The sequence below is a fragment of the Apiospora hydei genome (assembly GCF_038363865.1).
Source record: "Apiospora hydei strain CBS 114990 chromosome Unknown utg000010l_segment0_segment0, whole genome shotgun sequence".
In the NCBI taxonomy this organism is placed as follows: domain Eukaryota; kingdom Fungi; phylum Ascomycota; class Sordariomycetes; order Amphisphaeriales; family Apiosporaceae; genus Apiospora; species Apiospora hydei.
Window position 1 is genome coordinate 1610107 of NW_027117369.1, and position 14729 is coordinate 1624835.

Sequence of the window (14729 nt, forward strand, 5' to 3'; positions counted from 1 at the left end):
AAAGCGCCACATGGCAATCTCTCCTGGATAGCCTGCTACGACAATGGCTGCACTACTCACTTAGCAGACAAGGAAAGGACCGGATAGTTCCCTAAGAAACCATAAAAAGGAAATAAAGAGCATAGGACTATGGTTATAACGCGCCGAACGTACGAAATAAACCCTAGCGACTCCGGTTTAAACATTAGCGATACCGAGGAATTAATAAACGACCCGGAACGACTTATTAAAATAACCCTAAGTAACCTTATAACCGAATTGTTTAAATACTAAGACCTCGACGTTAATAAATAAATCGCTATTCCCGGTATACTTTACTTAGAATTTAAAATAAAACAATAATAACTTATTATAAAAGGATTCGAGAAAGGAATCCACGTTAACTATACCGTTAAAAATAACCCGCGGGTCCCGCCCGTTAATAATATATACTTTACGCTTTTTTAAATTTTATATATACACGACGGATATATAAAGCATCTCGAGGAGAAACTTATAAACGAGTAATTTCCCCGACGAATTAGGCGAACACTTATTATACGCTTATACTTAAACTATTTAATCGAGAAAATTAAAACGTTTACACTTAACCCCCGGAAGGCTTACTTACTAGTAGAAAAAAACCCTAGGTAGCTTAAAGAATACCACTTAAAGGAATAACTATAAAACTAATATAATTAACCTTAGTATATAGTATACGCTTACGATAAAGCTACGGTATTATAATAAATATACGGAAATATAACGCCCGAAATGCAGCTAGCGATAAAATTAAGGTTACCGGAAGTAATCCGCTATGAGACCTACGACGCGCTACTATCGGCTAACAGCGCCCTACGACAGCGATTCTTTCTAATAACGAAAAGAGAAACTATTAGGATCGCAAAACGAGCTGATCGCTTATTAATAAATAACGACCCTCTTATAATTTAATAATACTAAGATAATAATATTATTAAACCTATTTATTAACTACGATTCGTAAAACTTAAAAAAACTAACCCACGAACTATAGGACGACACTATAAAACGTCGCCACCATTAAACTACACCCTTATACCCACGTTTACCTTTAATTAATAAACGATTCTGCACCGATAAAAAGGCATAAAAAAAACCTCGGTCGCAAAAGGCAATAGTCGGGAAATAAAAGCCGCCGACTATAAAAGAACGATATTAGGCGGGATAAAACAAGTCCCTGTGCCACACGACGAATAATTAAAATATTTACGAACATATTATATTAACGATAAGCATAAAAAAAGCCTACGTTAATACGCTACTTAATAGCGGAGCGTAAAAAAACTATATTTTATTAAAAATCGTTAATAGTTTAAAATTAAAATAATAAAAAAGAACGCCTTATATCGACTTAAGACCGTCGATAAAAAACTTATAACGTACGAAGGTAAAGAAATACGAAAGGAAATCGCGAACTTTCCTATTATTATTAAATAACGATATAAATAAATTACGTATAATATCACGGAAATATTAAGGTACGATATAATTTTAAGGATACCCTAGTTACGAGTAAGTAATCCTAGAGTTAATTAAAAGACTAGCCGTCTCTAGTGGGATACATTAAAAAGGAGCTTAACCTTTAAGCAGCGTTTATAAGAGGAACCCTTAAGTAAGTTAATAATACTTAAAGCTTATATTATAATTAAAAAGTTAAAACTAAACGTTACTATATAAATACCGGATAATTATAAAGAATTTAGCGACCTATTTAATAAAGAATTAAAGATAAAACTATTAAAACACATATAATAAAATCACGAGATACTCTTTAAAAAGGGAAGGAACCTCACTTTATACCGATATATCGATTAAACTAAGAATACGAACAAGCTTTAAAGGACTATATTAAAAAAACCTCGCTAAGGGATACGTATAATTATTTACGTCGCTAATAAAATACCCTATACTTTTTATACCGAAGAAAAGTAAAGACAAGAAATTTAAATAGCGAATATATATCGATTATCGTAAACTTAACGATATTACTATTAAGAACCGATACTTTTTACCCTTAATTAACGATTTACGAGATAAGCTATACTAAGCTAAGATTTTTACGGCTTTAAACCTATTAAATGCCTATAGACTTATCCGGATTAAAGAAGGAGAAGAATAAAAGACTGCCTTTAAAATTAAATACGGGCACTTTAAATATTTTATTATACTTTTTAACTTAACTAATACCTTAGCTAACTTTTAAAGTATAATTAACTATATACTACGAGAATACATCGATAAGTTCGTTATTATTTACCTCGATAATATTTTTATTTACTTAAAAAATAAAAAACAATATAAAGAGTACGTAAAGTTAGTATTTTAAAAACTATAAAACGTTAATTTATTAGTTAACCTTAAAAAGAGTAAGTTCCACAAGTAATTAGTCACCTTTATAAAATACGTAGTATCCTTAAGAGAAATTCGAATAAAATTTTCTAAGGTATTAATAATTAAAAAGTGGCCTACGCTTATAAACGTTATAAAAGTCCGATCGTTCCTTAAACTAATTAATTACTATAGGATCTTTATCCCTAGGTTTAATAAAATAGCGACACCCTTAATAAACTTAACCCGGAAAAACGAACTATTTCGATAAACGAAAACGGAAGAATCGGCCTTCTAAGATTTTAAAAAAAAATCGCCAGCGAACCGGTGCTTCGTATAATAAACCCCACCAGACTATTCGAAGTTAAAACCGACGTATCGGATTATGCGATCGGAGGGCAACTCAGCCAACGAGACGACAGCGGAAAGCTGCACCTAGTAGTATTCTTTTCGAAAAAACTAAATAAACTAGAACTTAACTACTAGATTCACGATAAAAAGCTGATAGCTATTATTAAAATTTTTAAAAAATAGAGGCATTATTTAAACAAAATAGAAATACCAGTAAAGATTTATATAGACTATAAAAACCTTATATCGTTCACCACTAGTAAAAAACTAAATAAATAATAAGGACGATGGGCGGAGTTCCTATCGAAATTCAACTTTACTATTATTTACCGGAAGGGTAGCGAAAACGGACGAGCTGACGCGTTTAGCCGTCGATTAAACCATTAAGAGGAAGTTCCAGCCGAAACCCGAATTATTTTTACATAAAACTAAAATAATAACCTTATACTATCTCGATAAATTAATACGATTAGTAATGTAATACACGACGATAAATAAATCGTAAAATTCCGGACGTATAACGAATAAATAAACACTACATAGTTTACACTATTAAAAACCGGCTTAAAAAACGGCCTAGTATATTACTATAGTAAACTATATATTTTAAAATAATATAGGTAAGAATTTATTAAAGAATTTCACGAATACCTTGTACACGGTTATTAAGGAATTTATAAAACTTAGAAACGAATTACTAAACTATATAACTGCGAGAATCTTAAAAACTAAATCGTTAAAACTATAAAAAATACGACCTCTATAATAAAGTTAAAGCAGCTAGACATCGACCTTACGGAGAACTGCAACTAATCTCACCACTTAACAGGGCCTGGAAAACCATCGCCTTAAATTAAATTATTAAGCTACTACCGTTAAAAGAACTATTAACTAAGGTTATATACGATAACATCCTAATTATTACGAATAAGCTCACGAAGTATACTTATTTTTTACTATATAAAGAAGCTAGTACCGCCGAGGACTTAATATATACTTTTTTTAAAATAATCACTAGCTAGTATAGGTTACCGGAAACTATTATTTCGAATAAAGATAAGCTATTTATATTTAAGTTTTAAAAATTACTTATAGTATAACTCGGTATTAAATATAAGCTATTTATAGCCTATTATTCGTAAATAAACGGCTAAACCGAACGAATAAACTAAACATTAAAACAGTACCTCCGGTACTATATTAACTACGAATAAAATAACTGTGTACGACTACTATTAATAGTATAATTTATATATAATAGTATAGATAACGAAATAATACGTATGTTACTATTTAAGGTAAACTATAGGTTCGACCTTAACAGCACGAAAAACCCCCTGGAAAGAGAGTTAGCACCGATGGCGACCATTTAAGTCGAAAAACTAAAAGAATTATAAATATCGCTATAGAAAGACCTCACTTTCTTTTAAAGAAGAATAAAAGAATACGTTAATAAAACAAGGTTAAAGGGATTAATTTTTAAAAAGGGAGAAAAAGTTTACCTTTTATAACGGAATATTAAAACTAAGCGATTAAGCGAGAAACTAAACTTTAAAAAAATCGGACCATTTAAAATCGTAGAAGTTATTTTAAAAACTAATTATCGATTATCGTTATTAAAGACTATAAAAATATACCCTGTATTTTATATTTCTTTACTTAAACTAGCATTAAAAAATACTAAACTCGAAATATAACTAAAGGTCGAGATAGATTAAAACGAGTACGAAATTAAAGGGATACTCAATAAAAAACGGGTAAAACGAGGATAAAAATATTTCGTTAAATAGAAAAATTACCCACCTAAAAAAAACACTTAAGAGCCTAAAAAATACTTAAAAAACGCTATTAAAGAACTTCGAAAGTTTAAAGAACGGACGGCAAAGAAAACTCTAGACCTATCGCATTCCAATCGATTACCCCGAAGGCGCCAAAGGATTAAGCCTCAGCGACTACTTCCGACTCCACGCGTTCAGACTTTTCGAGCTCGTTCAAGGACTGAAGGCCGCGATTCACCATCTCCGCACCACGAGTAACCAACGACTCCCGTTATTTACGAAGACGCTCCAGTTTCGCGAAAGCCTCGACAGCTTATTAATAAAAGGAACGAAGGCGCTCCGCGATAGCGGCCTCCTCCCGTTGAAAACGCTGAAACTCCGACACCACCCGAGACAAACTCGAGGTAAGAACACTAGAACTATTATAGGAGCGACCTCGACGAACACACTTTTTACACCGAAAAACGCTATCCATTATTTAATATTTTTACCCTCGCTTAAAGCATAAAGTGCAGGGTATAATTTCGAATTTAAGCGCCTCGATAATAACTGTGAACTTATAACGATCTTTTTTTTTTTTAATTTTACGATAAGTTTTATAATATAACCGAATATAATAAGCATATATTATAAAAAAAGTATAAAAAAAAAAGAAAACTTATAAAACTAATAAAAATAAAATAAACAAAAGTTTTTAAAAAACCTAAACACTTTAAAAAACAAAGGCTAAAAAGAAAAAGGAGATAGTATTACGACCTAACCTGCTTATACGGCCAGGAAAAGGCGCAGCGGCTGCGGAAGTACGAAGCCCCGCAGGGGAGCCAAATAAACCGAAAAGGCTAACGCACGAGCCACATAGTTACATAACGATTTACTACGAATCACTAATAAACCGCAGTGAGCCGCCGTATTAAATTACTTTAGATTACCGGTAAGCTAAGCTAATAATAAAGGGATTACTAAGTCGCTAATAAGCGGCGGTAATCCAACGGGCCGAGTAAACATTAATAAAAAAGCGAGGTAGGATATAAAACGAACGTTTTTTTATATAGCCTTTTAAATACTCTCGCTTATTTAATAATTAATTTAAATATTAATTTTTACCTATTAATAAAATATATACTTTAATAATTTATTATAATATTATAAGCTACGCCTTAACACTTATTTAAAACTTAATTACTCTATTTACTCTACCGATAGTGCGATTTTATCACCCGTCTAAATACTCTCTCGTATTGCCAATATAAACCCGCGTACGTTCTACCAGGTTTTTATTAGACCCCTGATAGGCATCGTTACATAAATATAATCGGGTTAATACTCGTCGTAATACGCGTTAATCGGCGTGGGAAAGCGAAGTCGATCTAGCTTAATAATCGGGAATAGTCGACGGCTATTAAATGTATTAATTCGTAAAGCTAGTGTATTCCGCCTTTTTTAATCGTTTAAAATTAATATTACCTCGCGAACTAATCGCGCGAGAGTGGTTTACCGGGCGATTAAGTAATTAAATCGATTTTTAATAGATAGACCGATAACGAGACAGGTTTAAATTAAATTAAATATTTCGATAAATATATTAAATTATAGATAAAGGATCGCTACCGCCTCTTAATTTTCGACGGCTACGAGAGTTATATTTCGGCCGAATTCGAGGTATACTATTAAAATAATAATATTATTATTATTAGTATATTTTTTTATTTATCGCACTTATTTTAACTTCTCGATATAGTATTTTATTCGCCCTTAAAACGTGTTTATTCGAAGGAAATCGAGCTATTTATTAAGGCCTCGATAAACTATATTACGAAGCTTAAGTTTTTTATCGCGTTTAAGGCCGTATATTTTACTATTTTTACGGAAGTTAATATTAAATTTAGATTTAATATATCCGGCTTAATACCTTATTATCCGAACGAAGTGATAAGTAAGTTAAATATATAACTTTAAACGCTTATACCGGAGTAATCGCGACCCGGGACTTTAAACACGTATAACCCTTAAACGCCGTTTAACTCGTAATAAACGACTAAGCACTTTATTTATATTAAAAAAAGGATATTTACCTATTAAGGAAGTTTTTTAACATTAATTTTAAATACGGTAAACTAAATAACGAAAAATATAACCCGAATAGCCTATAAAGTAACTATATTAAAAAATTAGGTCCGCACCCTTTAAAATGTTAATTTAGCCTTTTCGAAACGCCGGAAAGCTAAAAAATCACGAGTCCAGCTTAAAAGAGCTTTTACCATTAAGGAATTTTAAGCGTTACAGGACGAGAAGGCAAAAAGGGAAGCGTTTACCGACCGGCGAAGGCGAAAATGGTGGCTCGTCGAAACGACACGCGACGGGCGGTAGGCGCTGTGGTAACTGCGGCGAAACCGGTTACAATGCGCGAACGTGTGAAAAGGATATAAAATTAAGTAGCGAATCGGATAGCAAGTAATTTTAATTAATTTAAAGCGTTATAATTAAATAAATTTATATAAAAGTATTAAAATATAGAAAAAGTGTCCGACTTAATAATATATCCGATTTAATAATAAACTACGTTATATATAAACTTTAAGTAATAAGAAACGACTTAAAAATATACTATAAATTAACGTTAATTACCTTTTTAACTCCGCCGTTTAAGCGTTAATAAACTATATATATATATATATATATTATATAAACCTCTTAAAATAATTAACCTACCCTTTATAAAACGGTTTATATAAGCTTTTACGTATATTAATCCGGCGGGGATAGTTATTATAATTAAATTCGAAATCGGTTTCCGCTTATTAATATTAAACTATTTATTAACGTCGAGTTTATATAAAGCTTAACGTTAATAAATACTTTTTATAGCTTATATAATACTTCGAGTTATTAAAGGTACGTACTATTTTAATTAACGCTATTATTAAAGTATTATATAGCTATATAACACCCTGCCTAATAAAATATTTAAAGGAGTCACAAAATGAGGAAATAACACCAGCCACTAGTAACTGGTAAAGCCACAATATATATATGTCTTATTTACTTCGCTACGCGCCTTTTATTCCTAGGCTATTCGTATGTTAATCGCTGCCCCTCTTTTTAAAGTCGCGAACGGATAGACACGTTTTATATTACACACTTAAAGAGGTCGTGGTATTATATTTAATACTAGCTAAAAGAAAGGATTTATTTAAAAAAGGTAAGTGCATATAAGGTGCTCTGTATAGATAAAGGAAAGTGCTTAGAGTCACGTAATCGATTCAGTGGATGAGACAAGGCTTTAATCTGGATGATTCTATGGAATTATCGACGAAGAAGAAAAAGGGAAGAAAGAAGGCTTCGTTACTGGAGCTGATGAAGGCCAGCTTCATAGTGCCTGGAGCTTGGTGTGGGGCCTTGAACAATGAACAATCGAGCTGTACAATCGCAAGCAAGGTGTTCACCAGCTTCACTGGCGCACTACCTAACTAGTAGGCTTGTAACCCCTATTGAGGGACCCCTGATTCCTGCAATATCTTATAAAACAACCAAGCCCATATCATTAAGGTTAGTTCAGTATAGCAAACAAGGGAAGCGTAAATAAAGGGAAAACAATTAAGTAATTATAAAAAGCCGAGGACTATAAATATACAACACGCCCTAAGAACCTCTATTTGCAAAAATAATAGAAATATAGGAGACGTATTACGATCCTTTAACCAATAGATGAAGCCTACACGTTCTTAAGCCCCTCAGCAAGTTGGACGAAAAATACCCGTCCTGAAGAACAGCCGATAGTTACCAAAGAACCAGACACAGCGGATGTCCTTGGCCGGAAATCGGGTGGCAGCCATAACAGGGGATCCCCGCACCAAGTAATCCAGCTGCGATCCTCGCTGATACCAGGGCCATAGCGTGTAGCCTCACGCTGTAAAGGTAATGACTGGCTAGGCTGGCGACCAATAGGGATAGCTCCAACATCGGTGAAAATGTACGAAGAATCCGGACTAAACGACAATGTGGAGGATAGGATGCCTATATTAGTAGTTTGCCGCTCCTGGCCCGTTTCCGCGTCCCACAGCTTAACCGTGTCGTCGTACGACGCCGACGCCACCTGCCGGCCGTCGGGCGAGAACGCCACCGACCAGACGAAACCGCTGTGGCCCTCGAGCGTCTGCCGCTCCTGGCCCGTCTCCGCGTCCCACAGCTTGACCGTCTCGTCCGACGACGCCGACGCCACCTGCCGGCCGTCGGGCGAGAACGCCACCGACCTGACGGAACCGCTGTGGCCCTCGAGCGTCTGCCGCTCCTGGCCCGTCTCCGCGTCCCACAGCTTGACCGTCTCGTCCGACGACGCCGACGCCACCTGCCGGCCGTCGGGCGAGAACGCCACCGACCAGACGGAACCGCTGTGGCCCTCGAGCGTCTGCCGCTCCTGGCCCGTTTCCGCGTCCCACAGCTTGACCGTGTCGTCGTCCGACGCCGACGCCACCTGCCGGCCGTCGGGCGAGAACGCCACCGACCTGACGGAACCGCTGTGGCCCTCGAGCGTCTGCCGCTCCTGGCCCGTCTCCGCGTCCCACAGCTTGACCGTCTTATCCCACGACGCCGACGCCACCTGCCGGCCGTCGGGCGAGAACGCCACCGAGTTGACGAAACCGCTGTGGCCCTCGAGCGTCTGCCGCTCCTGGCCCGTCTCCGCGTCCCACAGCTTGACCGTGTCGTCGTCCGACGCCGACGCCACCTGCCGGCCGTCGGGCGAGAACGCCACCGACCAGACGGAACCGCTGTGGCCCTCGAGCGTCTGCCGCTCCTGGCCCGTCTCCGCGTCCCACAGCTTGACCGTGTCGTCGTCCGACGCCGACGCCACCTGCCGGCCGTCGGGCGAGAACGCCACCGACCTGACGGAACCGCTGTGGCCCTCGAGCGTCTGCCGCTCCTGGCCCGTCTCCGCGTCCCACAGCTTGACCGTCTCGTCCGACGACGCCGACGCCACCTGCCGGCCGTTGGGCGAGAACGCCACCGAGTTGACGGAACCGCTGTGGCCCTCGAGCGTCTGCCGCTCCTGGCCCGTCTCCGCGTCCCACAGATTGACAGTGTCGTCGTCCGACGCCGACGCCACCTGCCGGCCGTCGGGCGAGAACGCCACCGACCAGACGAAACCGCTGTGGCCCTCGAGCGTCTGCCGCTCCTGGCCCGTCTCCGCGTCCCACAGCTTGACCGTCTCGTCCGACGACGCCGACGCCACCTGCCGGCCGTCGGGCGAGAACGCCACCGACCTGACGGAACCGCTGTGGCCTTCGAGCGTCTGCCGCTCCTGGCCCGTCTCCGCGTCCCACAGCTTGACCGTCTTATCCCACGACGCCGACGCCACCTGCCGGCCGTCGGGCGAGAACGCCACCGAGTTGACGGAACCGCTGTGGCCCTCCAGCGTCTGCTGGCATGCGTTCCAATCGCGATCGACGTTTGGAGCTTGAGTCACCCATGCGGGCCTCTTGTATTGGTTTCTCGTGATGCTTCTCTGGGGACTGAATAGAAGCGCTGAAGAGTACGCCTGAAGCGGACAGTTTTCAATTCCTGATTTGGAGTATAGGAGGAACAGGCATGCATCTCGGGCACGGTCCATAAAGAGAGTTGACGCCTGTCTCTCTGTCTATACAAAAGTTAATACGCAGTACGAAGTTGTATTATTAATAACGTACCTGGGCTAAGCGTTGAAGATTTAGCATTGCAGATACTCCTTGGGGTAAAGCTTTCAAGAGGCTGAGAGCTTCGAGCCAATTGAGGTACTTTTCGCGTAGGAAGGTATCGACAGGGCCGTTGTCCTTCAGATCTCCCCTCGTAGCCGCAGTTTCACGGCACTCGAGTAGATGGTCAGCCCAGTATACACATGAGTATCGTGCTGCAGCTAACGGATCTGGATCTGGCTCTTTCATTTTTCGATAGAAAATCCGGGGGCGCGGAGGTTGTAAATATCTTCACATAACATCTTTGATATGACTTGGAGCGATCGGGAAAACATGATGTAATGTTCGTGATGAATACCGAGTGGCAAGATTTTGTTGGATGCCTTTTGGGTTAAGAAGTCTTTTGCGGACTGGTGCACGAAGGAAACAGTGCCTTCACGAAGAGTAAGGAAGGAGCCGCAAGATTCCACAAGTTCATGAGCCGTGTTAAGATCGCTGTTAAATCCTCCAGGGCATTCGACCAAAGATGCCAATTCCGGCAGGGTAAGAGGTCGGTACACTGTTGACATAATGCTGAGTATACGATAACAGAGCTCTGTGTCCAAAGAATGATCGATGTACTCCAGCATCCGCGTATATAAGGCATCAAGCCCTGCCGGCATACTCCGTAGCTCTTGACGAATATGCCGACAGCGGACCCTGACATCTTGCAGACGTTCGCAGACCAAGGCTATCCAGAGGAATGTGTGGTTGGCCTTTGACGTCAGATCTACCTCTACATCCTTCCAAATCTGGCAGTCGCATCTCTTTAAATCTGCCAGTGCTTTGACCCTGTTCCGGATGTATAAGCCGACAGCGACGGAGACCGATTCTTGATTGAGTTCAAGGCTGAGACTGGATCCCTGAGGAAGGTTCTCTAGATAGTCGCCAATCTCCGGCCAATTGCGACTAGACACCAGCAACTTTACCGAGCGGATTTCGGAAGAAAAGTAGCGAACCAGTTCTAGAAGGTTTCTGAGGTCCTCACATTCATCAAGTGCATCGATGATGAGGACTGGGCTTCCCGATTTTGGGTCTTCCAAGATAGTAGTTAAGAGCCTCCTTAAGGCTTGCTCTGTGTTGAATAGCTTCGAGCCTGCCGCTGCATACTCTTCTTGAATAGGTCGGCGAAGTAACTCGTTCTTCCGGACCAGCATGAAGATCAAGCCACGGAGCACTGCCGTAGGTGTCCTCAAATCAGGTTCTGTAGACTGGCAAAAGAAATACGATAGCGTGGTTTCTGATTTGGGTTGTTCCAGCTCCTTGATGATACCACAGAGAAGCATAGTCTTGCCTTTGCCAGGGTCGCCTTTGATCCATAGCAAGCGACTTCCTTCGCCGTGTCGCCATCGCTGAAAATCATCGTGTTCGAGAATCCAGCGGTAGCAATCTTCCAGCAACCCGCCTTTGGCTGCTTCGATGCGCGACTTGTCGTCGCGAGGATCGGTGAGTCGCAGATCAGGAAGCCATCGGTCGGAGTTCGCTTCGGATTGGAGGTAGTAGTTATTTCCGATCTGGACTCGGCCAGGTCCATCAGTCCGGATGTCTCTGGCCGAGTTGGACGTCATTTTCGCTCGGCGCGGTGTATAGAACCTTGGTGAAAGGTCTCACAGCGGTAGAGAACCATCCCCGTTTGCTTCTTATTGAACGTAAGGATGATGGGGAGAAACCTGCAGAGAATAAAACGATGTTATCAGGCTGGCGCGTAGAGGACCAGTCAGCTGCCTTGTCGTCTCACCCGCACCGACCCCGCATTCCACGGACTTCCACAAACCGTGTTGTCGCTTAACGGAACACCCGTCAGCTAGGTCTTCCTTCATCGTTCAGGTCTACTGCAATCATAGCAGAGATCTTCGGAACCGTGGCTGGCGCATTGAGCGTGGCTGCGATATTCAATAACTGCGTCGATTCTTTCGAGTACATCCAACTGGGCCGCCATTTCGGTCGAAATTTCGAGCGATACCAACTCAAACTCGATATCGCCCGAATTCGCCTAGGGAGGTGGGGGAACGCCGTTAGGATCAATAAAGACCCTCGATTCGACATTATAACACCGCTCGATAAAGAATCGCAAAATGTCCGGGCTATCTTAAAAAAGATTAAGCAGCTTTTCTAAGTAGTATAGAAATTATCTAAGCGCTACGAAATTAACGCGACGCCGGAAGACCTAGAATACTGCGAGGTAGCAGGTATACAACCGGCCGGTCGCACTCTGCATAATCGGTTAGCTGCCATTACGACTCAAAGACAGAATAGCACAAGCATCTTTAAACAGGCTGCTTGGGCCCTATACGACGCGAAGAACTTTAACAAGCTAATCGAGCAGATCACGGGATTCATCGACGACCTAGAGAAGTTATCCCCCTATCGAGGTCGTCCGTCGTCAGTTGGCAGAGCTGGAGATTGAGGAGGTTAATGACGAATCGAGCTTGGTAGTTTTACGAGACGCCGCCGTCGATATAGACCATGTTTTATCCGAAGCTGCTGTGAAGAAGATCGAGGTGTCGGGAGGTAGAAACCGTACAGGTGACGTACGGACTTTGAATAGCGCCCGCGTCCAGGTTAGAGACCACTGGGGCACCGATGTAATGACTCGTGGCCTAAATGTTGTAGACTAAACCACGAACGAGGCAGGCTCAATCGACGCCCAAGGCAGTTCTGGGGTTCGTGTTGGTTAAAGTTACGGCGGACGGGACATTTTTAATATATAATTTATCGGTTCTCGGCCCTTACTTCGACTAAAATAATCGGTAAAGCCAACTAGGTTAGCGAAAATTAACTGTTTATCTTCGATGCTTATTTTGTCCCATGGGATGGTTACCAGCGCTGTACTAAGTATACTAGGTGGGGTTATGCTCTGTAGCCTAAGCAGCGTCCCCTAGACGAGACCCCCGCCAGCTTAAGATCGCTTACCATATTACCTTTCGCACTAACTTTAGCGTTTCGTTTAATTGAAACGAGAAAACGGGTAAATTTCATTATGTCGCAGCCTGCTCCATTCCTCGACTCGTGGTTTAATAATTACAGCTGGCAGGATTATAGCCCTACAGAGAACTTTAGGGATATAACAACTCCCGAAGACGCCCAGCGGCCGGCCGCTAGTCCCGCGAATGGAGGGAACGCCCGGACTGTATTACCATTTCACAGCTAGACGCCCACGCCCACGCCAGCACTAAGAGACGGCCTTCCGTTGCTGCACCTGGCCGAATGGGACGAGACGAAGATATACGACGAGCGGCCGCCTACCTGTATATATTACTCGATCGAATAGAAATTAACTGTGAATAGCAAGATAGTCTCGAAGGATACCGAGCAAAACCTCGTCCTCGCACCGAGCGATTATTAGGAAAGAATACTATAAACTAAGCTCGATAAACTAGTAAAAAGAAAACTATTATTTAATAAGTCGTATAAAGTAAACGATATTAATATCGTAATCTCCGTTCGATATTATTTAAAAAGTGATTTAATTAAACGATTTAATAATCTTAATATTAAGTGAGTAATCGTAAAAACCTAGCTTTAAGCTTAAAACTAAGATAATAATAAAAGTTAAAACAAAATTTTTAAAAATAACTCTTCTATACCGGCCTCTACGAGCCTATAAATTCGGTCATTGGGCTACCTAGCTCCCCACTACGCTCCGAGCCTACTTTGGGCTCGGCGCGGCGCCGGCGCAGCCGTTAGTGGTCGAAAGTCCGCTTCTTAACGCTTTTCGCGGCTCACTATAGCCTCCCGAAAGCCCCAGCAGTAGCCGAACCTAAGGCAAAACCGCAGACAGTATATCGGCACACGCCCACGCCCTTATAGAAGAGCTCACTATCCTGCAGCAGGTTATTAAAGACCGGCAGCGAGGCGACAATCCCGTAAGCGTGCCGTCGAACCGGCTGCTGCCCTTATACGCCTTTGTTTAAGCGTTTTTTGGAAAAGTTTTCTCGCGAGTCCGGGGTCTAAGCTTAGGAGACCTATTTAAACGAAATCGCCGCCGCTTAAAAGCACTAGGCTAAGCAGATCGCGAGCCTTACGAAGGCCGTCGAGACTGCCGCCATAACGGTTTTAAATTAATTACAGGGTAACCCGTTACCGGGTAACTTATAAAGTAACCCGGCACAGGGTAACCGTTTATAGGCGGCGGTGGCCCGAAGGGCAGAGCCCCCTCCGGCTATTAAGGCGGTCCGCACCTAGGTCTCGGCCACCGGTGTTACTTACCGAGAGTACATTACGAAAACGACCGAAAAGGAGATTATTATAAAGCTATATATTTCCTCGAGGAACGACGGGAAAGCTATTAAATTTTAATTATAAAGTATATTAATTAAAAACTTTAAAGCTTTTATTAATTATATTAATAACGTTATTATTTAAGTAGCCGCTAAATTTTTTATATTTTTAAGGAGCTCGAAGGACGTCGAAATAATAAACGCCTTTAATAGCCCTTCGAAAAGGCCGGTATTTTTAAAGCTATATAGCGGCATTTAAGTAAACAGCGCCGTATTTCTTAAATCCGGGGATATTTAAGTATATACGGCCTTTATAGCCTAGGCGA

At 41.2% G+C, this 14729-nt stretch overlaps 1 protein-coding gene across 1 annotated transcript; it reads right to left on the bottom strand.

Moving 5' to 3' along the window:
• Nucleotides 1–8190: 8190 nt before the first annotated feature.
• Nucleotides 8191–11751, bottom strand: PG997_014703 (HET-domain-containing protein; the record flags this gene model as incomplete). Its single annotated transcript, XM_066819017.1, has 3 exons — nt 8191–10110; nt 10160–10380; nt 10440–11751. 3 exons carry the CDS (start codon nt 11749–11751, stop codon nt 8191–8193), a joined length of 3453 nt encoding a protein of 1150 aa, XP_066661205.1.
• Between the last annotated feature and the right edge of the window lie 2978 nt (nt 11752–14729).